This window comes from Rhinolophus hipposideros (assembly GCF_964194185.1).
Source record: "Rhinolophus hipposideros genome assembly, chromosome: 26".
In the NCBI taxonomy this organism is placed as follows: Eukaryota; Metazoa; Chordata; class Mammalia; order Chiroptera; family Rhinolophidae; genus Rhinolophus; species Rhinolophus hipposideros.
The window spans coordinates 7,882,872-7,908,880 of record NC_138072.1 but is presented as its reverse complement, the minus strand read 5'-3'; the positions used below and the strand labels follow the sequence as shown (position 1 = coordinate 7,908,880).

Genomic DNA, 26,009 nt, shown 5'->3' with positions numbered 1-26,009 from the left:
AATAGAGGAATTTGGAAATACTGCACATATAGAAAACCGGGGAAATTACTGGGCATTTGTCACATGCTTGCTATTTCTAGGAAGTTGTTCTAAGTCATTATTTCAGTCCACACAGTGTCTAGTTAACAGACTTGGGACTTGAAAGAATTCAGTCTGGAGTTCAAGAGATCAAGAAATCGACAAACAGACAATGTCAGGAAAGTGTATTGGCTGGCAGAGCTAGGAGATGGGTGTGTTGTTTCATCCTGTACAAGAGCACTGGCTTTGTGGCCTGAGGCAAGTCACTTAACTTCTCTGGGCCTCACTATTGTTGTCTATAAAATGAGAAGATTAGATGAGATTAAATGACTTCTAAATCTTCATGAATCCGAGCAGTGGAATCAAATTTCAAAATACCACAAATAGCATTTTATGAAATCTTTTCAGACACCTTTTCTATCAGGTTATTTTTCTTTTCTTTCTTTTACAAATTAGATTTATTGGGGTGACAATGGTTCGTAAAATCATCTGAATTTAAAGTGTATGATTCTATAATGTATCATCTGTATATCACATTGTGTGCTCAACACCCAGAGTCAGTTCTCCTTCCATCACCCTATATTTGGACCTCTTTTCCTTCTATCACCCCCTGTTACTCTCTGGTAACCACTAAACTATTGTCTGTGTCTATGAGGTTGTATTTCTTTATTTGTTTGTTTTGTTCCTTTGTTGCTTTCAATTTTACATCCCACATTTCTGTGAAATCATAAGGATCTCGACGTTTTCTGTCTGACTTATTTCACTTAGCATAATAATCACCAGATCCATGCATGTTGTCACAAATGGCACTATTTCATCTTTTCTTGTGGCAGAGTAGTATTCCATTGTGTAGACATCCCACATCTTCTTATCCGGTCATCTATCGGAGGACACTTTGGTTATTTTTCTAGACACATCACTAACTAGCTGTACTCTGAACCCTGTTGATAACTCTGGCCTGTTTCCCAGCTCTTCCACACCTGGGCCTCCACGTCTGGCCTCATTAATGTCACTTCTGCTCTTGCTAATGTACACCGTTTACTTGTTCACCCAGCGTCTGCCTCTCACGGCCATTTCCCTTTGTCTGACTAGATCATCCTTGGAGTCTGGTACTAAAAGTTTCCCAATGGGCTTCCCTGCCCACTCTCTTCCTGATCTGAACTAGCTGCCCCTATAATGTATTTCCATAGCACACCACTCCCATATCATTATTGTCACTGTATTGTCCTGGCTTATCTACTTGTTTGGACACCCTGTCCTGTTGTCAGGTCCACCGTGAGGCAGGACGTTATTTGCATGATTTCCATATCCTCTGTCCCTAGTGTAGTGCCTGGCACATAGTGGGTCTTCAGATGATTTGTTAAATGAAAGAATATGTTCACTCAGTAAAGCGTTGGTTATTGATTGATTGTATTGCTATTCTGTTTGGAGAATGGGTAAAACTAAAGAACATTCTCTTTGCACCTTAAAAGGTTGTGGTGGGAGAACATGATGTATATTGTAAGGCTCTTAGAGGGAAGCAGCATGTAAACGTAATGAAGCAATGGAATGAGCCATGTGAAATTGCCACTTATAAGTCAAAATGGTCAATGATTAGTCTATCCTTTTTGTTCAAACTGAATTATCATTGTCAGACTATTCTTGAGTATTTTCAATTCATTATTTACTTAATATGCCGTCTCTTATAATTATCACTTCAGTTGAAGAAATTCATTTATTCAGCAATTTTTTTTTTCCTACTACAGGCTGAGAGGTACTGTGAAAAGGAACAAAAGATGAATGCAGCTTAGCTTTTGCCCTGAAAGAGTTCACACTCTCGTAGAGGGAAACACACACACACACACTGCTGTCATCACAGTTAACTGGTCACCAACATTACCTAGAGAAATTGTGTGAAAAAGTAGATTTCTATGATAGGTGCACTCTGCCTTAAATACAGCAGTTTTTTAAAATAACTACAACTTGACTAGTTAATATTACTGAATCTGATATTTAGCCATGAGCTGTTTGGCAGAAAAACAGAATAAATCTCAGAAAGTTAACGTTGTTCATTCGTAGAAGAAATGAAAACTTATTAACGAATTAGGACCAAAGCCAAAGACTTAGTATTGAATTTTTAGTGATGCCTCTAAGAATTTTTCATGAGAAGTCCAAATCTAGGACTTAAGGGAAGAAATCAAGTTAAATCCTCGCAAATGAAATTGAAACATTAGTTGACGTCAGCACACTGATGATAGTTGCTTCTAGGAGGGAAGTGTACATATACCAAAATGTGCTGAAGTAATATTTTTGACTACCCTCATAATGTTAAATGTCAATATTATTAATCTTCTTCAAATTACTGCTATAATTCATGTAACCTGCTTATGAATGACCATATATATATGGTCCATTTATATATATGGACCATATATATATATATATCCATTTATTTTAAATATTCAGAACAAATCGTATGAGCCTTCTTATTATGAGGTATTTTTTTCCCCTAGCCACACCCCCAACCCTTTGTAAGTCCAAAAAAGCTAGGGGCTCCTTCTTCCTACAGGGTCAGGGGTGGTCTCTCACAAATCTGAGAGAAAACTGGAAATTAGTCTGCTGGTGAGTGCTGTGCCAGTTTTTCTGTTAAGGAGGAGTGATTTTGTTTGGTAGATGCTGTCACTTCCCACGTTGACGGCTGGTGGCAGCCAGGGCTCACCCTCTGCTGTAGGCTGAAGACCTGAGCCCTCAGCTCGCTTTGCTGCACACCTGGGTCCCAGCTCCTTAAAGACCCTGTCCTTTGACTTTTATTTGTCTTACTGACTTATTTGTTTAGCTGGCTATTTTTGGGGGGTGGGAGTGGAGGGACTGGGGTGGAGTGGACAATTGAATTCAAGTGTCTTTAGGAGGAATATGTAATTGCATAATCTCCACAGACTACACCATTCCTTATTTCCTTCTTCACTTAACATCTTTAGAAGTAAAGGGGCCATTGAAGTGTTTCTTACCATCTTGCCCTGTTCTCACGACAGCTGCATCTAGAATCAGTTTTTAAAATGGCACTTCTCTTGACACACAAAAAAGTAAACTTAAGATTCACTGGACATTCCTTTATGTATGTATTTTGTCAGAGTAAATGTAAATTGAAGTCAATCTCCTTGGTCAAGTGGACTATTTTGGTTAACTATGTGTTTATAACATATAGAAAACACACCAACCTAATCTAAAGTGTGATACTCTGAAATTCAAAGCATTTTAGTCTTTTCCCCCCTTTATATTAACATATCCATGTACAAAGTAAAATAGTGAGCTAGTTATCCAGATAGTTTAAACAAAAATACTTCTGTTCCTCTGATTATCTTAGGTAAGGAGTGATTTTGTTTGAGTTACACAGCTAGTTGCCTCATCATTGAATTTTGCTCATTTTTCATATAGACTCAGTGTAACTATTGGTTTATACTACTTGTAAGTTTCTAACTTTTCTTCCTTATCGAGTCTATGCAAAGTGGCCAAGTTGTAGTGTTGGGGGAACTGTGATTTTGGTTTTCATGACATTTGCAGCACTTAGAAAATCTGGTGAACATGCTGTTGTCATCTGATGATGCCATAGTGACTCAGGCATGGTTTAGTGGGGGCGGGGGGCAGCGTGACCTCCTTCATTTTAAAGCATCAACCCACCCTTACACATTTTTAGTACCTCAGAGTGCCTAGGTTTTCGAGTGATGGCATGCCTTCCTTTCTGGTCTGGGTTTGATGAAGAAAGAACAAGTTCCAAGAAATAATAGGTTCTTCTTTCTATTTTGGAAATCATTGAAGGTTATAATAACGTAGTTGTCGTTAATTTTATAAAGGGACTTATGTTCTAACTCCTATCTGCTTCAGTTTTTTTATACATTCCTGAAAGTATTTCTTTTGCAGTGACAGTCTGGAAAGAACGCTTCATTTGATCCCTCACAAATCCACTAATTGAATTATCTTTAAATGAAAATAGAGTTGACCCTGGAACAACATGAGGTTTAGGGGCACCACCAACCACCCCCCTCCACCCTCATGGAGTCAAATATCCTTGTATGACATTTAACTTCCCCAAAACTTAACTACTAATCTACCAATAGCCTACTGTTGACCAAAAGTCTTACTGGCACCATAAATAGTCAATTAACACATATTTTGTATTTTTCACATGGATGTATTATATGCTATATTCTTACAATAAAGTAAGTTACAGAAAAGAAGAAAGTTATTAAGAAAATCATAAGGCAGAAAAAATACATTTACAGTATTGTACTGTGTTTATACTGTAAGTTTACATCATCTGTTAACAAGATGACAAAAAAAATCCTCGTAAAAGTGGACCCACTCAGTTCAAACCCATGTTGTGCAAGGGTCAGTTGTATTCCAAATCCATAAATATTCATCTGATTTTCAAAGAATGTTTGGACTTGTTTTAAAAGTAAATGCTTAAGCTGAATGTATCATAACATCTAACTTTAAATCTTACTGACAGATGATAATTTTGTATAAACTGACTAAAGTGAAATATTCAAGCCCTAACAGAGGACATAGTGCATGAGGAAATAATACTCAAATGAATGTACCTTTTGTTCCCCTCCTTTGTAATGAGATTAAATGTTCACCGATGACATTTCCTATTTTGCTAATATGGAAAGACTGGGTCAGTTCCATGACATGTGTTCCTATAGCATACATATATGTAAGTTGGAGCTATTAAGTAAAAAAGATAACGGCACATATGGAAGGTGAGAAGAAAGAAGCCATGTCCCCCATGAAAAGCATCATGAGGTAGATGCTTTTATTTTCCTAATATCAAAATATGAAGGAAAATCAGGTTTAGGAATGAAAGCCGACTTCTGTCAACATTGGTGTGCCATCTCGTCGCAAATTAATTCACAATGAGCAAAGATGTATCTATTTCACATTTAAATTAAATTAGTAGAGTCACAGTGCTATTTATTCTCCATTGAGATTTTTTTCATTGCTCTAAATTTGCCTTATGTTACTTTGTGCTAAGTGCCATCATATGAAATCTTACTTCATGAAAAATGAGCCTCTGAATGTGGAAGGCTGTATTTTGTCATAGGAGATTTTTGTTTTCCTAATGTTTTCTTCACACACACAAAAGAAAATCCAGTATCTTTGTGTTATTTTCTAATGTTCATGACACAGTAGAACAATGGCAGAAATTAAAGCAAAATTACGTTCGGTGTGATATTTTGGTAGCGTTAGTATAGGTAGCTACAGTAATATGACAGCTGCAATGTGCACTCATAACATAAAAAGTATCATATTATTAAAACTTTCAAGGGTGATAAGCATTACCCTTAAATTTTGAAAGCAGAAATCTTCAGTAGCATTTTTTGGAACAGCACATAAATGGTATAAAGGGTAGATATACTCCGTGGAAAACTTAAACAATTGCAGGTTTAAGCAGTGGAAACCGTGGTGCACTTTTATTTGTTTGCTTATTTATTCATTCCCACAAAGGATTTGAACACGTAAGGAACATTATGCTATCAAAGATTTTTCGAATCCTCTCGTGTGCGATGTACTCAAGCATACGTTGGGTTGTGACAGATATGAAGAAGAGTTAGTGGAAGAAGCAAACGGAATAGCCTGCATTTTCAGAAGCATGATTTATATTGGTGACAATATTGACACGAGAATTCTGTTAGGACATCAATAAAGTTGACACATTTTTAATTCTGATGAAAATAACCTGAGGCATTCTGTGGCTGCACTGAAGGATGCTGTTGGTTCCCAAAACACATCAGACCCCTTTCAGATACAAGCCTTCACTCATTTTACCCTGGAATAATGCTTCCCATTGCACAAATGACTTCACTGGAAAAATACCACTTGTCGTCAATACCTAGCCCACGTGTTTCCTCTTCTGTGAAGACTTCCTGAGCAGATAAGGTTAAATTGGGTGCACAGTCTGATGGGCGCTGGGGGAAAAAGGGGGTAAATAAATAATTTAGCGGTTCCTAAAATAGTTTATGTCTGCAAATACACATATATGTTCCAGTAGAACAAATACATGTTCATGAGGTTTAGAATCCAGAATGTTGTTTAGTAGAGATCATTTCCCCATTGGGCGTGTATATCTGTGTCACTAACCCACCAAATTACGTGACCTGAAAGTTATGAGGCCGAATGCTTTATTAACTATGAAATATGCATTCATTCATTCATTTATTTACTGAGCTATCTACTCAGTAAATAAACTTCACCATCTAAACAGATTCCAGTTTCCTAAATCACTTGAGTAATAACAACTGAACCTTGAAATAAGTATGATCCCATAAATAAACCTTTAATATATGTTATGTTTTACAAGGAAAAATACCATCATCCTGTCTATAGCATAGCAAAGTGTACCGTTCTCTGTGCGTTGGTGAAGAAAGGGACTTGAGGATGGTCTCAAATAAATTAATCATTTAGAGAATCTCTGCTGCAACAGCCTCGTATTTCTGAATTGTCCTTCAAGCGGTTGATTTTAGTAGTTACAGTATGAACTCAATGTACGTGTCCATTTACTTTGCAGATTTCATAAAAGCAGTTTTGTACAGGGTTCGAAATGGTACATTTTTCAAGACGTACCTAAGGAACCTCATTAGTATTTTGAAAAGCAACAGATATACATATGTTTCGCATAAGTGTAGGATGTCAGTTGATCTAGAATTTTTCTTTTCAAAGTATTTTTTTATTAATGAAATGGAATGCCCCATTTGATACCAATAATCAGCACTTAAGTCCATCTTAAAAAAAAAAAAAAAGAAAATGCCTAGTGTGAATAAAAAAAAATGGTAAGCACTCTAATACATTCTCTTTTATCATAAAGTGGTGAACTAGAAACCAACACATATTGTCATAGTTATATATGCTTACTAGCAGAGAGATTAGATTTCAGATACAGTGAAAACAGTGTGTTTAAGTATTTCCTTTAAGAGAATCCAAGATCTTATTTGCCTAAAATTTTAACCATGAAAATTTTAAAAAAACACACACACAAGACAACTTTGTGACATCTAATGAGACACCTACTGATTTCTCAATTAAATACAATAATGAATAGTGGAAAGAATTTAATGCTCGAATTGAGGAAACTAGGCTCACTTAGTTATCTGCACGCGTTGTGCAACCTTAGGCAAAGACACTTAACTTCTCAGGATGTCAGTTCTCTTTGTAAAATGTAGCAGATATTTTATTTGAAGCAGATAAACTCTAAAGCCATCTCTCACTCTAAAATTGTAATATTACTTTGAAAACAGCCATTCTGTTTACATGTACCTGTGTCTCCTAAAGTTTCCTGTGCAGATGTAAATCGTATATTTCACCCTACCTAAATTATGATGAAGTAGCTTAATGGATTACTAAATGTGCGATAGAAGAGACATGCAGAAGAAAAATTCAGATATTGTAGGAGAGGATATTAGGAATCCAGACTCTAGCTAAATTTCTTTTAAGTTATTTTGTGAAGTAAAGCACAATTGAAAGTGTTGTACCCAGGGAGAGAGCTAATGAAGCCAGGGTCACTGGTTCAATTCCCATATGAGCCGTTAGCTTTGTTTCATTCGATTATCAAAGACCCTCTTAACCCTAACTCACCATCTTTCAAGTTCATACTGGTGGTTACAAAGGAAATTTGGCGAGACTGTTTGGATGAGTAGGCAAAAATCTATCCCCTCTGCTAGAAAAATAACTCCAAGGTCAAGCCCTAGTGATATGGCATCATCCACATATGGCCAGATGGAATTATCATTAGGATTGTTATTAGTTATCAGGACCATCATATTTTGGTGGCAGTACAGCATCATGGTTAAAAGGGTAATTTCTGGAACCACACCACCCAGGTTTCAATCTGCACTCTGCCACCTACTAGCAGGACTTGGGCAAGTCATTTAACTCTTTCAGCCTTATTTTTCTCATTTTCAAAATATTGTGATAGCACCTTATAGGGTCATTGTGAGGAACGGATGAGTTACATTCTGACACATGATTAGGACTCAGCAAATGCTATTATCATTGTTATCTTTGCGTTGTCTTAGTCATGGGACTATTTAGCATGTGCTGAAAAAGCACATGCATTACTTTCCTGGGGTGACTTAAAATAACAGATTTATTTTCTCACTGTTCTGGGGGTTAAACGTCCAAGGTGGAGGTGTTGTCAGGGCTAAGCTTCCTCCAGGGGCTCTAAAGAAAAGCTGTCCCTTGACTCTTCCAACTGCTAGTGGTCCCAGTTGTTCCTTGGTTTGTGGCAGCGTAACTCTTATTTCTGCCCCCTCTTCACATGTCCATCTTCTCCCTGTTGGTCTGTGTCTCTGTATCAGAATTGCCCTCTCCTTTCACTTATAAAGACACCAATCCATTGGGTTTCAGGCTCTCCCAAGTCCAGCACGACCTCATCTTAACTTGATTGCATCTACAAATAGCTTTTTTCCAAATAATATCATGTCAGCAAGTTCTGAGAGTTAGGACTTAAACGTATTTTTTTGGAAGGACATAATTCAAACCACTACAGCATACAAAGCAGAAAAGAGGAAGGAAAGGAGGGAGGGAGGAACAGAGGGAGGGAGGGAGGAAGAAAGGAAGAAAAATAAAAACACAAAGAAAAGTGGTACAGCAGAGAGGTGTACATCTGATTCTAGTACTTATTTAGAGGAAATGGATAAATACCTCCAAAGAAATTACAAGTTATTCCCTGTAGCTACAGTAACAGGGATATTTTTAAATGTGGAAGAAGCAGAGCCTTGCACAGTATCTTGGGGTCATGAGTAAGAAACAAGGTAAGGCGAGCCAGCTTCTACACGGGTGGTAGCTAAATGCTTTGAAACTCCTGACATAACTTGGGTCAAATTATTTAACTCAGTCCTGCAAATGGTACTCTCCCCTTGTCATGACTACTCGTGGCTTATTGAGACAAATTCCATGGGTGCTGCATTGGATGTGAAGTGTCCTTTGATGATCTCTTAAACCCAAATTGGGCCGGGATGACCTGAGGGCAGTGTTTGTCCTGAGTAATGAATGCCATTACTCAGCATTAAGTAATTGTGTTGTGCAATGTGTTTAAGCAAGTTTCTTTGTCTTACCTACTGTTCAGTCAAAGCCTGACTCTGTCTCTCGATAGCATCTTCCTGCCCAGTTTGGAACCAAACAGAAAAGCCAGTTAGTCTTCTGCCTGCCTGGCAGAAGGGTCGACGAATGGGTGGCTTTGCTCTCTCATCAGTTTAATATATGACTTGGAAAGCCCTCATTATATTGCAGCACTGTGTCCAGTTTCCTCCTCCTGCAAAGCACCATTCAGTTTCCACTGTATTGACTCAAGTGTGTTCGCATGATGTCAAAATACAGCTCACTGGAGCAGAATTCTCAGTGAGGGAATGTTGTATACAGTCGTCACAGTTACAGTTTAATTTAAGGGTTTATCTGTCTGCCAATGAGATTTGGGGAAAGAAGGATAGATATAGGAAACAAATGGTGATGAGCGATTCCGATATTTGAAAATAGATGAGTTTCCCAAAAGAAGAGCATGAAACTCTCTGGATCAAATTCAGATAGAAAGCTGGCAGGTTGCCAGATTTGTAATTGCATCTTGAATTGAGCTGTAATCTTCACCACTTCTGAAAACAATAAGGAGGAAAAAACAACAAACCACATTTGTTTTAAACAGCAGTCTTTGCTTAGTGTTTCTAGTAAAATATTTTCCTGGTACTTTACTTTTGGCTTGAGAATTATGCAAATAATGACAGGGTGTTTCCCCCAAAATAAGACCTTACTGGACAATCAGCTCTAATGCGTCTTTTGGAGCAAAAATTAATATAAGACCTGGTCTTATTTTACTATAGGACCAGATCTTATATAATATACTATACTATACTATACTATAATATAATATAATACTGGGTCTTATATTAATTTTTGCTCCAAAAGATGCATTAGAGCTGATTGTCTGGCTAAGTCTTATTTTAGGAGAAACAGGGTACATTTTTTTGTAGGGAGGAAAATTAAGATGATCTGTCTTATGGGGAGAATTATACATTTTGTGGAAGTGGGGGAAAATCCTTTATTTTGTGAGGGAAAAAATTATGTTTTGTTTCCTATAAAAGAGAAATTTATATGTGACTTTTTCAAAAACCTTTTAGGTTTACATCGTACGAGTATAAAGTCTTTGTACACAACAGCGTGGGCTTTACACCAAGCCAAGAAGTGACAGTGACGACATTAGCTGGTCATCCGGAGAGGGGAGCCAATCTCACTGCAGTTGTTCTTAACCACACGGCCATAGACGTGAGATGGGACAAACCCAGTAAGTAAGCTTCTCGTGTCTTCATTTCCCCGTAGAGTATTCATACCGGAATCAACCTAAAATGGATACGTTAAACAAGAAAAGCAACAAAAAGCTGAGGTCCCTGTGCTCTTCTTCGTTAGAAACAGACTCCCTCTCCTACTTCTCCATCCTCCTTGAGCCTTCTCTTCCTTCTTCCATGTCTTTTGGATCGGGAATGTAGTTTCTGTCACACCAGCCAGTTGCAATAGCAACATCCATGTATTAATTTGAAACAATGTAATATTGTGCACTTTTCTATAGAGTGCTGTCCCCCATCTCATAACTCATCACTTATTAGCAAGGACCATTTACTAGGATTGCAGCAATGGGAGGAATTTTTCTGAGGGAAATATCTTCAGCACTGGTTGTAGACATAACTTCAGTTGAGATGGGAGAGCGGAGCCTGGCCGTAGCCACCCAGGGGCCCCTTTCAGATGCCTCTTTACACGTGGTTAGGAGGGTTCACAGATGGGCTAATCTCTCCCTGCACTTTGGAAAACACACAAACTGAAATTTCAGCTCCAGTTGGTAAGTAGTATAGCGTTTGGCAGCTGATCTGTTAATTTTTAGTGATCCATTATCACAGTCAGAAAAAAAACAACAGCGGATCTGTCATGAAAATAGGTACTGTAATGATTCTCATAAGTATCACTTGAGATCTGGAAAACAGTTGAAACAAAGCTTGCTAGAGTATTACCGAATACTGAGAAACCTCTGACTTGAATATCAAAATAAAATTAAAATATTTGTTTAATGAAAGAAAACTGTACCTACTTAGATACTCATCTACTACTATTATATAAAACAATGTAAATTACTCCTGGTTAGGCAACAGACACCACGTGATTTTGATCCAGAGTTTGAGTTTTGTTACCACCTAAGAAGGGAAATCCTTCCTATTTCATTTTGGACTATCTGAGTGAATTTGCCTGAATGTTATGTTATATGAAGGGTGAATTAAAACCAGTATTAGGTCACCTTAATTGTAAATTAAAGTTAGTGCCGGTTATGTTGATCTACTTTGCCACTAAATAACGCATTTTTACAAAAGACTATCACTCTGGGGGTTTTTATAAGGTTGCTGGTTTCTAATGATCAATGTCATGTCTACTGGGGTTTCTTAGACCATTTAAATGGATGAATACCATTTAATTGATGCTTATGATTACCCTCTGAGACACCTCTGGGAAAAATACAAAGTTTTTATCTGGAGATGGATTTTTATGTACAGTATAATACATTTTCACTCATCTCCCTCTTCCTTTCTTTGTCACCCTTACCACCTGATCCATCTTAAAAGCCATTCATAAAGGTGGACTCACTCTCACTCAGCCGACATGTGAATGCTTCTGTTAAGATCCCACTGCTGAGTTCTCACCAATATCAGTCCTTTATGTTATAATTGCATGCCTCAAGTAAGCTTGCTTATAAAACCTGACAAACCTAATAGATATGAAGCAGCTCACTGAAGTTTCATTACTTTGATAATCTGAACCTCTGACCTTCGGGATGTAAGTAATGCAATCTGCCGTTATTTCCCTTCGTACCTTAGACATTTTTCAGATCACTATTTGTGAGCACGAAGTTTAAGTCTTAGAAGAGGGTTGGGACTGCAAAAGCTTGTTGCGTAATCATTTTCTGTCTTCGTGCAACCTGCTATCCTAAGTATTAGGTTGGTGCAAAAGTAATTGCGGTTTAAAAGGTTAAAAATAATTGCAAAAACCGCAATTACTTTTCTACCAGCCTAATAAATTAACTAGTCACTCCTCTATGAAAGGGTAACCTGTGTTTTGCAATTTTAACTTAAATTGTTTTCTTGATTTGTAAGATAAAATTGGCACATTGTCTAACATGCTAAAAGGCACAAAATTATAGATTGAAAGTCACATGAATAAATTTATAAACATTTACTTACTAAAAATTGCCTTTCAACAAAACCATAAAACGTATTTATTAAAACATACTAGTATTTCTTAACTATGACCCTCATGTGTACACACCGTTTTGAAAGCACAATATTTCTGGCAGACTCTACCAATCACAGATTAACAGGGATATGTTATCGAAAATTTTAGAAGCTGCCATTGTAAACCTTTGCATCAGTGTGTGTGTGATGTCACCTAAAAGGACCCCTGCATTTCCTAAGTGCATTTTTAGGGTGGGTAGAGCAAGCTAGCAGAAGCACATATGTGTGCTGACGTCCGCCATCCTCCATTGTTTTGCCTACAGTATTTGAAACAGTATTTTGCCAACACTTGATAATCAGAAGATTTCACAGAATGATGAGGATTTGGGGGTTGATTTGAAAAATCAAATGATTGAGTGAAACTGTTCCCACGTTACTCTAGGGAAAATGTCAGCTGGCACTGAGTGGTGGCTTCCTCAGGTCACACATTCCCTACCTCCCTGGTCCCTAGAGATGTTGGATTCTTATCCCTGCTTTATATAATAAAATCAAGTATTTCCACCTCAATGAAAAGCCAGGAAAATAATGCAAGAGATCACATTTCTAGAAGGGGTACAAAAACACCTGCACGTAAATTATTGATACAATCATCAGAAAAGCACCATAGCACTTCCCAAATGCCGACTTAGGGCTGAGGTGGCCCGTTTTGGGCTACTTCTCATGCCTTTCACCTTAGTGGTCATTAGCACTTTGTCAAAAGTGATTTAATAAGATTCATCTCATTGTTACTGCTCGTTCTAAAATAAACAGTGAAGTGAGGAAATGCCCACGAGGGAGTGCAGTGGAAAGGCCACACTCTTCTGAGGTCTCCTCACCAATGAGGTCAGCGACAGGAATAGAAGCGCAGGAAGACACTGGAGGGAGTGAGGGGAAAGTATTGACAAAGAGGAAATGAAAGTCATGGAAATGTTGTCCCCTTACCATCTGACAGGAGCTCAGCCCAGGCTTCAGGTGTGCACATACCTGCTCATGTAATCTTCCGTGTCTGCCTCTCTCCTTCCTTTCTCTGCCATCGTCCCTCCTCTTTTTCTCTTCTATCTTTCGCCTTTCTTTTCCTTTCCTGTCCTGTCCTTTCTCTTCTTTTCCTTTCTTTTCCTTTCGTTTCCTTTCCTTCCATACACATTTACTTACAACATTTTTTTTTCCCCTGTGCACTGGAAAGACTGAGATTAATGGCATAACTCCTGCCATTGTAATATCTCAGCAAGTTCTCTTGAAAATGAATGAAGTATGAAGGCCTCACCATTAAAAGAGCAAACTTAAACCCACACAGAAAGCATCTGCCTCATCTCGATGTCTTAATCAGAAACCACCAGATTTTGTAGCGAGAAGAATTTCTGACTTTGTCGGAATGTATCCCGTTCATGTGGCAATTTGTGGAAATAATTCCACATCTCACGTGTTCAGGAAAGCATTCATCACGGCTGCCTCACCTGATTCCTCTGATCCGCTTCCCATCACTCCAGTTATCAAAGCAAATCGACTCTGTTGGCCTTTCCCCCGGCATCCCTCCTGTTCACTTGTGAACCTGCTGTCGTCTGACCTTCTTCCTTATACGCTGTTGACATGGGCCTCTGGAAGTTATCGTCACTTAATGACCCCATGCAGTGGTCTCTTCTCAGTGTCACCCTCTGTTTCTCTCTGGTAATGGACACTACAAATGACCCCTCCTGCCTGAAACACTCCCTCCTTTCTCACCAGCTACTCCTTCTCATTCCCTAAATAAAGACTTCTCCAAGTTCTTTCCTGAGTATTCTTTCACACTCCAACTCTCCTGTTGGTGATTCCATCTATTCTCATTGTTTCAAATTCTCCTAATGCAAGAAATGACATAACTCTATGAAGTAATATGAATGGATGACGTAAATAATAGGCTTTGCGATCAGAGAGACAACTTTGAATTCCAGTTCCAGTATTTTCTAGCACTAGGATCTAAAAGAAGCCACTTGGCTTCACTAAATCCTAGTTTCCCAATCCAAATTATGGAGAGAATAATAATAACTGCCTTAAAATGTTATAATAAGGATTAAATGAAATAATGCCTGTTTAGCACTTAGTAATCATTTTCTATTGGTATAAAGTATTACTCTGTCTCTAAAATGCACAGTGCTTTCAAGAGCAGTTTTATAAAACATGAAAAAAATTGGGAAAGCATTTCTCATAAAAGTTCAGAACATGCTTTTATAAGGCACTCTGGTAAAAGCATTTCTACAGTGAGTTGAAGATAGGTAAAGAGTATATGTCGCTGTATAATTACCTGACTATTTCATGGTACTACTCTCCCCTATTCCTTTTAGTGGTGATGCCATCCCCCTGTCCCCCACCACCATGTTGACCAATCTAGTGATTATGTTTACCCACCTCCCTTGCATTTAGTCGTGGCCATGTGACTGTGCCTGTACCAATAGAATGTGAAAGGAAATGACCTGTGTCTTAGAGGGTCATAGCCATATGACATTGGGCATGTACCTATCTATTCTGGCTTCATATTTCCCCGGAATGTGGGAATGGCAGTGTTCTCAGTTTCAACTCTGTAGGCATGGACGACACCCTAGATACCCAAAGCCACGTAAGAGAAAGAACCTAGGTTCTTGAGTGGCCACAGGGAATACAATTGGATTCATAGACTTCGGAGCTATCATGGGAGAGGCAAATTAACATTAGTTACCTTTGAGTCACTTTATTTAGTTTACTAACTCAGTCCCTGTGTGTCCATATCAATTCACTTAAAGAGCAGAAATGACCTATCCTGTGTTTATTACCAAATATAACATGAATAATTAACACATCTCATATACAATTTCCTTTAAATACAGTCTTCTCTGGCAGGCTATTTATAGGTGCTGGGACACAATGCAAGACAAAAGTAGTTGGGCGGTGGGGTGGGGAAGTCCAAAAATACAGTAATTTGTATTTGATACTTAAATCAGAAAGAATACGTGAGATGTCTTGGGAAAATAGGGAGCCCGGCTTGGATCATTGCCTGAGAGAATCTTCCCACATTGTCATATAGGCAGTTTTACCTTCAGGCAGAGGAAGGGTTTTCTCAAGTAGTATTTTCTATATGCTCAAAATTTTCCAAGAAGCACTGAGCGGATGGCACAGAGCCCTGCACTATAGAACTTTGAAAATTAGACTCTAATTTGAGGATCTCTGAGCAAGATAGACACGTCTATCATCAAATAACCTTAATAGAATCCTTCTGGGTTTTTACATTTGAATAAAATTACCTCCCAATGAGGCTACTAATGACAGATAACTGAAGAATGCAATCCCAGACAAATCAATTAGGAGACCTATTGAATGGAATGGTTTACTGTAATTTCTTGAGATCGGGGTCACACACTTTTTTTGTAAAGGGCCACATAGTAAATACTTGAGCTTTCGCAGGCTGCATGCAGTCTTTACAGCAACTACGCTGCGTGGCCATTGTAACACGGAAACGGCAGTAGAGGACGCTTAAACAAGCGTGGCTGTGATCCAATAAAAATTCATATGGACACTGAGATTTGCTTTTCATATCATTTTCACATGTCACAAAATACTATTCTTCTGCTTTTTTCCCCAACCTTTTAATAATGTAAGAACCATTCTTAGCTTGCAGGTTACATAAAAACAGGTGGCAGGCCAGATTTGGCCTGCAGGCCAGATTTTGTTCACAGACTACAGTTTGCTGGCCCTTGATGCAGATGTTAAAGATCTAGAGGGTGCAGTTAATATTGATTATAATCTCTAAAAATAATCCAATAGCCTGCGAGGGGCATAATCCAGTTGCTTTTGCAAGAAGACTTTCAACTTTACCCTCTCACAACTGTTTTACATTACTTGGGAATGCATTGTAAAAGAGAGGAGCCTGTTCTATATTTAAGAATTTGCTACAGCTCAGACCACATCTCTGACCAGTAAATGGAAATCACCACCAAAAATGGCATTTAGCAGCAAAGATTGTGCCGGAGATTATACTCCTCTTCAAGTCCCTCAGGCTGATTTATGTGCTGCAGCTAGAACAATCCCTACTCAAATATGATGCAGTCTGTAAAATACGGGTCACATATAATAGAATCAGAATATCTGAGAAAATGTTTCCTGATATAGACATACTTAACGTAATCTCATAGGAGAGCCTCACACTATGCCATCAGATTACATAACTCTAACTCAGCTGGTCACACTTTAATTTCTGGGTAGCTACAAAAGCCCTTCAAACTCAAGAAGACTTAAGTAAAACAACTTTGAAACCTTCCATCCCTTGATTATTGCTATGTGTTCTATCTTCTTTAATGGGATTCACACAGAAACCAAACCCCAAAATCTGATCTATTAACTCTTCTGTATTCTTTTCTAAACTCCTATGGGTCACTGAAAGACCTCAGCTGCTTTCATCTATGGATCCACTTTCCTACTCTACCTGGGGAAATTAGAAACAATCAGAGATAGTCAATTGCTTCATAATACCTTATTCCCAACCTGGCACAAACTGGTCATATGAACTCACCCAGATATAAGGGGCCCAAAAAATGTAGTACCTATTTGACAAGAGAAAAACATGGGTGTTGGTGAATGCTAGGAACCTTTGCCATGACTTTTATCTTGCGTGGTGGTTTTTAAAGTTGAATTGCTTTTTATCCCATTAATGCCACTAGTGGTTAGTAATGTCTTTTTCTATTTTTCCATGGCTTTCTTTTTTATGTATGATAAAGAATTTGGTGTGTTACTGTTTTTGACCTTCTCGCCCACTATTTTCAATGTTTAGCTTAAAAAATAGTGCATAATTATTTTTACATGATTACTTTCCCTAAATAGTTTTGAGGTTTGTCATCAATTCTTAACATTCCCCAATCTTCAGTTCTAGAACTTTCTTCATCTTTTAGTCTTCTGGATAACAATTATTGGTATATTTTTATCATTGAAGTTAAAAAAAGTAAATAAATTAGTTATATATTCTCTTAAGTTTTGCCTAAATAAAAAAAAAATATTTCTGTTGTCTTTGCTCGTTTTCTTATTTTTTACCCATGCAAGTCTTTTTGTTGCATTTACACATAAATAATGCCTTGGATGTATATTAAATTTTTGTACCAAAATATTTTCCCTCAAAACTTGCTGAAATCGCTCTATTATCCTCTAACATTTGACGTTCCAGATGAGAAGTTGGAAATGTGCCTGAATTTTTCTCCTTTATAGATGATCTTTTAATTTTTAGTTTACCTTTGAAATGTCATAATATTCCATGATATGTCTGTGTTTTGATACGTTGTCATTATGTTGGCCAAACTGCATTAATCTTTTTAATTTATAGACATAATCCTTCCTATTGGGTAGGGTTTTATGGGGTATTTTCTATTCATGATTATTTATTCCATTCATTTTTTTTAGTTAATTAGCTTTTTTATTGTTTTTATTTTCTTAATATCTATAATTTTGACTTTTATTGATTTCTTTCTTTTATTGATTTCTTCTCTTTATTATTTCCTATTGTGCATTTCTCACTCTGTTCTTTTGTGCTTTCAATGTAGGTTTTAATTTTGTCATTGCCTTTTATGTTTCCTTGCTTTCTTTTTTATTTAAGTGAGATCACTTAATATCTCCATCTTCATGTCTGTCTTTTCATGATTGCAGGCACTTCTTTGATTGAGCCTTCTTTTTCATACAGGCATGTTCCTTTTGTTATTTTTAAGAACACCATGCAAATGCTTTTTAAAACTTCTATCTCTTTCTTATGGAAGATAAATACAAAAACAACTCTGCGTCTGAAGGTTGTAGACTATGTTTCCTTCACGTTTGCCTGTTTCCAAAAAGAAAAATACAGTTGACCAATGCAAACTTGAACAATGCAAAGGTTAGGGGTACCAACCCCTACACAGTTGAAACTCTGCATGTAACTTTTGACTACCCCAAAACTTCACTATGTTTGTCGCTTGTATGTGGAGGGGATTGGTACCAGGATCACTGGTGGATATCAAAATTTGAGGATACTCAAATCCCTAATATAAAATTACGTAGAACAATGCATATAGTCATCCCTCCTCATCCATCGTGTATTCCCAAACATTGTTTCCCAACCTTGGATCGAAAATACTGTTTTCAATCCAGGGTGGTTGAATCCACAGATGTGGAATCTGGGACATGGAAGGACAATTATATATTTATAGAAAAATATCTGCATATAAGTGGACCCGTGAAGTTCAAGTTTGTATTGTTCAAGGTTTAACTGCACATTTAGGCCCAGCTTTTACCAATACAGGGGAGGGTGAAATTTACTTAGCTCTTCATACCAGCTATTTCAGTTCTAACAGCATTCCTCTCTCAGAGGTAAACTCAAGGTCAGTGGCCTTTAATTCTGTGTGGGCCTGTTGAACTGAGGGTGTATCTTCTATTTCTTAGATGGTTTACTGACTTAGGTAGAACCCACTGAAGTTTAAAATCCTTGTTTGAACAATGAAATAGTTTAATCCTATGCATGCACTGCTCATAAGATGACTAGGGATATGACGATGTAATGTATTTCTACAATGTTTTTTTTCCTGTTTTGGACTCTGCACCGTAATGGTTAAATGAATGAGGAAATGTTGAAGCCGATACTAGTGAGAGGCCGGACAGTTTGGCACTTGTTGCCCAGATCTACTTCCTGTTTCTGGTCCTCTGTTAAGGAGTAAGACGTAACCAAAGGGGCTGAGTCACCATCATTCCCTAACTTCTTTGGAACAATAGATTCTGTTCTGTTTCAGAGGGGTTGAGCTATGGTACGTGACTAAGAATGGGCAGTTAGTGGAATTTCATCCAGATGTTGACAGACGATCTTTGTTCATCTTAAACTTATGGTGCTAGTTTCAATACTTTTAGTGTACATATATAAGTGCATTACTTGGAACTTGATAGAGAGATATCAGGCACATTTAATAACCCAGGTATAATCCATATATGCTTGTAAGTGGAGTTTGAAAGCATTTCATTAATGTTATATCTTTTGGGCTTGAATTTCTAACTAGACTGCTCCTTTACGTGAAGCTACAACGTGAATTTTAAATCTAGTACACTGTCTGTTATATCTGGGCTGCCACAGACTGAGTGTTCCTATACTGTAAGCCAGTAGAAACTAGTTCTGATGACAGAAGGAACTTTCAGTGTCATAGCACCAGAGGTTTTGCTATACATTTGGCAAAATACTGATGGACATGAATAGCCAGTTACTGCCAGTACATAATAACGACCTCATTACTGAAGGTGCTTACATTTTGTGACATCAGAGAAAAGAAACATCTCAATCCCCCTAGTTTTCCAAATTAATTGCTGAAGATCTCTTACTATAAACTCTTTCAACTCTGCTGATTAGAGATGAGGTCAAAGCAGTAATGTGCTCAGGAGACAAACAAAAAACGACAACAACAAAAACAGAATTTAGTTGTTGTTCAAGACCCCCGAGATCTTAATGAAAAAGTAGTTCTGAAAAAAAAGTCATGACTTGGACACCATAAATAAAGCTGCAATGAACATTGGACCACATGTATCTTACGGATAAATGTTTTCATATTTTTTAGGTAGATATCCAGGAGAGGGATTGCTGGGTCACTTGTTAATTCTATTCTTAATTTTTTGAGGAACCTCCACACTGCCTTCCATAACGGCTGCACCAGTCTGCATTCCCACCAACAGTGTATAAGAGTTTTTGTTGTTGTTGTTGTTGTTGTTGTTGTTGTTTTTTTCTCCATTGCCTCTCCAACACTTGTTACTATTTGTCTTGTTGATGATAACCATTCTGACTGGGGTGAGCTGATATCTCATTGTGGTTTTTATTTGCATTCCTCTGATGATTAGTGATGTTGAGCCTTTTTTCATATGTCTGTTGGCCATTTGCATGTTCTCTTTGGAGAAATGTTGATGGATGCTTGGATAAAAAAAGATGTGGTACACATGCACAATGGAATACGATTCTGCCATAAGAAAAGATGAAATAGTGCCATTTGCGACATCCATTTGTTCCATGGATGGAACTTGAGATTATTATGCTAAGCGAAATAAGTCAGACGGAAAAAGTTGAGAACCACATGATTTCACTGATATGTGGGATATAAAACTGAAAACAACAAAGGAACAAAACAAACAAATGAAACAAAAACTCATAGACACAGACAATAGTTTAGTGGTTACCAGAGGGTAAAGGAGGAGAGGGGGGTGGTAGATGAGAGTAATATATGACGATGGAAGGAGAACTGACTCTGGGAGGTGAACACACAATGTGATATATAGATGATGTGTTACAGCATTATACACATGAAACCTGTGTAACGTTACTAAAAATTGTCTCCCCAATAAGCTTTAATTAAGGAAATAAATAAATAGTAACTAATGAAAGTCATATAGTACCCAGAGAGATTTCCTTTACATGGTCATATGCTAGGATCTCACGTATTAGAGGGCACTGCACTTCAATAACCATCAAAAGAAATGCCACCTTTTCCTCCTTGATTAGTGCTGCTGACTGTCTTGACATATACCTTTACGTGCAAAATCAGGAGGCTTGTCAACCAGTGGTCCACGACCCCAACCCTAACACAAACCGAAGTAATAATTCTTGCGTAAGATCATTACAAATACTATTCATGGAAGCACAGCAGTGTGCTACTTCCCACCTAAGAAAATATGGCTGCCTTACAACTTCTATGTAAAGCTTCACTGTAGGAAGTTAATGAAACGCAGAACTTAGGGCGAGAATGGAGAAACTGGGTGGAAGAGGAAAAAGAAAATAGTGAACTAGCCTTTGCAAGGACGAAAGTTGAGAAATTGATGAGTTATACTTGTGAGAGAGTGATTGATTGATTCTAGCACTCTTTAAAAGCTTATCTACATCCCAGAGACACAATGACGGGACTAGGAGAAAAGAATGAGAACCTTGATAAAAATTCAAATATTATGCTAGTATCCTACCGAGTGAATCCTTAAGGAGAACACGCCGTATCACTGCTACCTGGAGAGTGTACGTAACAGGATATCTGTCTACACATGCTTCTAGGTATCATTTAGCAGATTTTGTCAGCAGGTTAAAAAGCCTCTCAAGTTTTAGGATCTGTGTCAGAAAATGCCCTTATTTGTAGTAGTGTAGGTCGTCTCTCGAGGATTATGTTACTTATGAACCATTGTTCCATGCGTTGCATATTTTTATTTTACGCTTACTTTCCTCTCACTATTATTATATCAAACTTTTCAACATTAGTTGAATAATTCTAAGTAGCATAGCTGAAATATTTAAAGGTGATTTATAAGTTATTTTACCTTATCCGATAAAGGTAAGACTGCGCAATTCAATATGGAATGGGGGAAAGCAATCAACTTTGTTAACAAAATAAAAACCAGCACCACCATAAAGGTTCCACAAGCTTTCCCTTTTCCCACTCTAGGAGTAGCTAATGATAGACTTTATTCTCTATCTTTTTATCCCCTGAAGCCTCTTTAGATCAGTTACATTTATGTTGTCCTCTGTTTATTGTTAACAGCTTTTCGAGACCTACAAGGTGATGTTGAATATTACACACTTTTCTGGAGTTCCGCTACCTCGAATGGATCTCTCAAAATCCCCCCAGATGTAAACGCTCATGTCATTGGCCGCTTAAATCCAAGCACGGAGTATCAGATTTTCATCTCTGTCTTCAATGGAGTCCAGAGCATCGACAGTGCAGTACTGCAGGTGACCACGTGCGATGGGGGTGAGTCCACGGGATACTCAGCTTGAGAGATGCGAACGGGATTGATTGATTCTTGCTGAGGTTGAGATCAGTCATCCCTCCATTATAAAATTTCCGGTGTTGGAGGGAAGGGGGGGTCAGGGCTAAAATGCTTAAGTGCTTGCTGTCATCAAGTGGCGGATCAATAAATGGTCCCATTGAGACAGCAGCACAAGGCTCTAATAATGGGATATTAGCCCAGTTTGTTCCTGTTCTGTGCAGTGTCTGCTTAGTTTGGAGCTGAGTTCACATCAATAAATGGTGACATTTAGAAACATTCTTTTTTTTTAAAGATTTGCTCTCAGAGGCAGTATGCTTTTCAAAACGACAGCCAAGCCCAGCGAGGGCCTTCCCTGAGTCACCAGAAATGGTAGGTGGAAGTTCAGCCACTGAGAAAAATTGCCTGTGACTCATTTCTAAGCCAGTTAGCAAGGGGGAGGAAGCAAAGGAAGCAACTTGTGAATCTGAAATGAGTTTGGAATGGTCTTTCTAATCTTTTTGGCTTTATAAAGTCTCATTATAAACATTATAATATCATTACCTCCCAAGCAAGTGTTCCAGGTCATTAGTAGAGCACTTTAAGTGTGGCACCCATTTCCCTTCGTGGTGCCAAAGGTCGACACCTTTTGTTTATAAAATAGAATGGATCACAAGGACAATTTTTCAACTAGTTAATATGGGTTCTTAAGATAAAAATAGGTCTTTGCATAGTTATTTCTGACATGCTTGAATAATTGTGTAATTTAACGCCAAGCAAGATTTTTTTCTAATGTTAGATTTCATCATTACCTATGGTAATCAACATTCAAAATCATTTACATAATGACAATATTGCATTATTGCTTCATATTGCTCGAGTTACAAGCTAGTAACATCAAATGATTTTTCACGTTCCACCAGCCTCGATGTATTTGAGTTTTATTTTTTTGCTTAAGGAGCAAATTTTCTTTCCTTTTTTTCTCCCCCTGGGAGATACAGAGTGAAAGGATGAGAAAAGAGACAAATAATAGATATGTGTTAGTGGTGCAGATGGGTGAATAATTTATCAGCATATCCCACTGGTCACTTAGTATTGAAAAGTAGCACTATGCTGGGGGTATAAAGCATTTTACCACCAATTCTTATGGTTTCTAACTGAGAGTATAATAAGCCAATTTACAGAGGACTACAGCCTGTGATAACTTCATCAGAGGAAAGCAGATAAGCAACGGACCCTTCGCTAAACCGAAATACTAATCTGCATTTAGTTTAATAAGTGCTTTTTCAGAGACAGCTGGAGTTTATTCAGTTTCTTTCTTTAATTCTAGAGCCTCGGGGCATGCTTCCTCCAGAGGTTGTCATCATCAACAGTACAGCTGTACGTGTCATCTGGACATCTCCTTCAAACCCAAATGGTGTTGTCAGTGAATATTCTGTCTATGTAAATAAGAAGCTCTACAAGACTGGAATGAATGTGCCTGGGTCTTTCATTCTACGAGACCTATCTCCCTTTACTGTCTATGACATTCAGGTTAGAACATTGTTTTTTGACAGTTAAGTTTATGAGTATGTTCAGTAAAATATGTCAGGTTATATCTCTATGTGGGTACCTTCCATATTGGTTACAGATTATTTATTTGGTGGGGAAGGGAGAGAGAAAGAGTGAAATTGATCACGATGAAATCTGTGTGCTGTGGGCAAACATGGGAGTCTCTGGAGAGAAGATAATGATCATATGGAAAACGATGGTAACGAGGATGATGGTAATATTCTCCCTGGCAAAATGAAGCAAATAGTGCATTTGCAATAAGTCTTGCCAAATAGTTTGTCTTTTTCCTGATTTTTTACTGGTATGAATCAGCCTACGATTATGGAGACATTCTTTCTATTCCTGCTTCTGCTATTTACTAATAATTTAATAACTGTAGGGAAGTTATTAACTTAGTCAGCGTCAGTGATCTCTTTTGTAAAGGCAATGGACTAAGTGACCTAAAGTGTTCTGTCCACCTCCAGTATTCTGTGATTCTGAATGCAATGAGAAAACATAAATGGATATATGGTAGACAAAGACATCATAAAAGATTTTTATCTAAGGAGAAAAGAAATAAATCTGTTCATCATTCATCACTTGCTCGATGTCCCTCACCTATATGAGAGCAGTTGTATTTAAACATTTGTCTCTTGGGCTTCTCAGAGACCCTGAGGAAGTCAGTGCAACCTGCCCTAGGAAAATATGTACGTACTTACACGAGACAAGTAAGCATGCAATTTCAGAGAGTGTGTTGGCCATCCGAGGCCCAACTTACAGACCTCTTCAAGCTCAACTAACCTTAAAAGGAGAAAAAAATAGAGAGTATACTGTATAAGGCATATAAAACAAGGAACTTATCCTGAAGGAAGTGGAAATCTTGTTAGAGTGCTAGGCTATGAAAGTTAGCAAGGCCCCATGTGGAAATTATTGATACAAACAGAGTGTTTCAGAAGCTCAGATTTTAAAGAGAAATGTTGCAATGTAGTGCATTTTTAAATAAACTATGCTACTTCTAAAATTGATAAGAGCTCTCTATATAGTTTTCAGAAGATATTAAACATAGAGATTTTATTTGACCACAGAAACTTTTTCCTGGGTCTATTCATTAAGTGCTACCTTTTTCATTTTCTCATCACCTTCTTTCCCCAAATGTGATGGTGAAAATACGTAATCACCTGACCGTAACCAGTGTGTTAGCCTCTTCCACAAGCAGGCCTGGCTTCTTAAGAAAACAGAATAAAAAGATGTGTGATGATTGAAGAAGACAGGTACACTGATTATTTTTCATTACACTCCATGATTTTCATTAACCCACTCGAGTTATTGTCCATGGTCCTTAATGTTTATGTCCATGGTCCTTAGTCCACGTACGCATATACGTCATAGGTCAAATTAGAAAACGAACAAACGAAACAAACAATACATTCAAATAATTAAAAACAGCTGTATGAACAGGATAGCATCGGAAGGAGGATTTGCTGTATTATCCTCTTTGGGGCACCGGTGGACAAACAGAGCCCTCAAAAGACAGCTGATATGTTTGCTTTATCAGGAGTTGTGGTACAACCTGGAGCTGAGACCACTGAGTGCTGTGCAAAAGCTGACAATGAAGTATTTCAGGCATATTCTACTGTGAAAGGCTTTTCTCATAGCTACTCGTTTGAGTCAGTAGTGGCTTGAGGAGAGTGCATTTTGGTCAGATTTGGGACATGGAACCAGGTGAGGAGACAAAAGACGAAATTAGCATCAAGTACTTAAATTTTCTTATTAGTGATGAAGATATTCTTATTATTGGTAACTAAATACTCCTGTGAAGCTCTTCATAGTACAGGCACGTAGACTTGAAATAGTTGTTGCATCACAGAAAATTTGAATATCAAATTTTAATCATTTTCATTTACGATGTCAAAGATCGTTTAGCTCCATTTAAAATATGCACTTAATTTTTATGCCTACTATTTTAGAATTAAATTATGCTATCCCCCCTTGTAAAATAGCCATTGATTTTAAGGCAGACATATAGATGCACCAAAATATGTACTTTTTGAAAGTATCCATTTATATATCCCTTTTTAAAGAGAACGATAATTTCAGTTTTTGATTCAATTTTATCTTTCTTGTCCATGTAAACCTTTATATGTGTGTTTCATTCATATGACATACACTGTCGCTGTAGCACCAGAAATGTGCCACAAAGATGGAGGTGGGATATCACATTAGTAAGAATGAGAACAATATTGACACATTTTTCCAAAGTCAAAATAAAAACTTTCTGGAGACTCACTTGCATAACACCTAAGTAGTTTAGAACTTAAAGTTATGCTTGATGTTTAGGTGATAAGGAAATAAGGTATAGTAAAGCTCAAATCAGATACCTCACATCTTAGCAGATTGACCGTATTCCCTTATTTCTCTGACGCCCAGTTTTCAAACTAATGAAAATGGAATTGTGAGGACTCAGTGAAAGTGTTG

General features: G+C 37.6%; 1 protein-coding gene across 1 annotated transcript in view; it reads left to right on the top strand.

Moving 5' to 3' along the window:
• USH2A (usherin) overlaps window positions 1-26,009 on the top strand; it is a gene marked incomplete at both ends in the record, with an annotated part of 554,530 nt that overhangs the window by 377,592 nt on the left and 150,929 nt on the right. Inside the window, 3 exons of the mRNA XM_081039194.1 lie at window positions 10,161-10,324; window positions 21,800-22,009; window positions 23,335-23,537. Of these exons, the coding sequence (XP_080895320.1) occupies window positions 10,161-10,324; window positions 21,800-22,009; window positions 23,335-23,537 (577 nt within the window). The remainder of the gene's footprint in view (window positions 1-10,160; window positions 10,325-21,799; window positions 22,010-23,334; window positions 23,538-26,009) is intronic.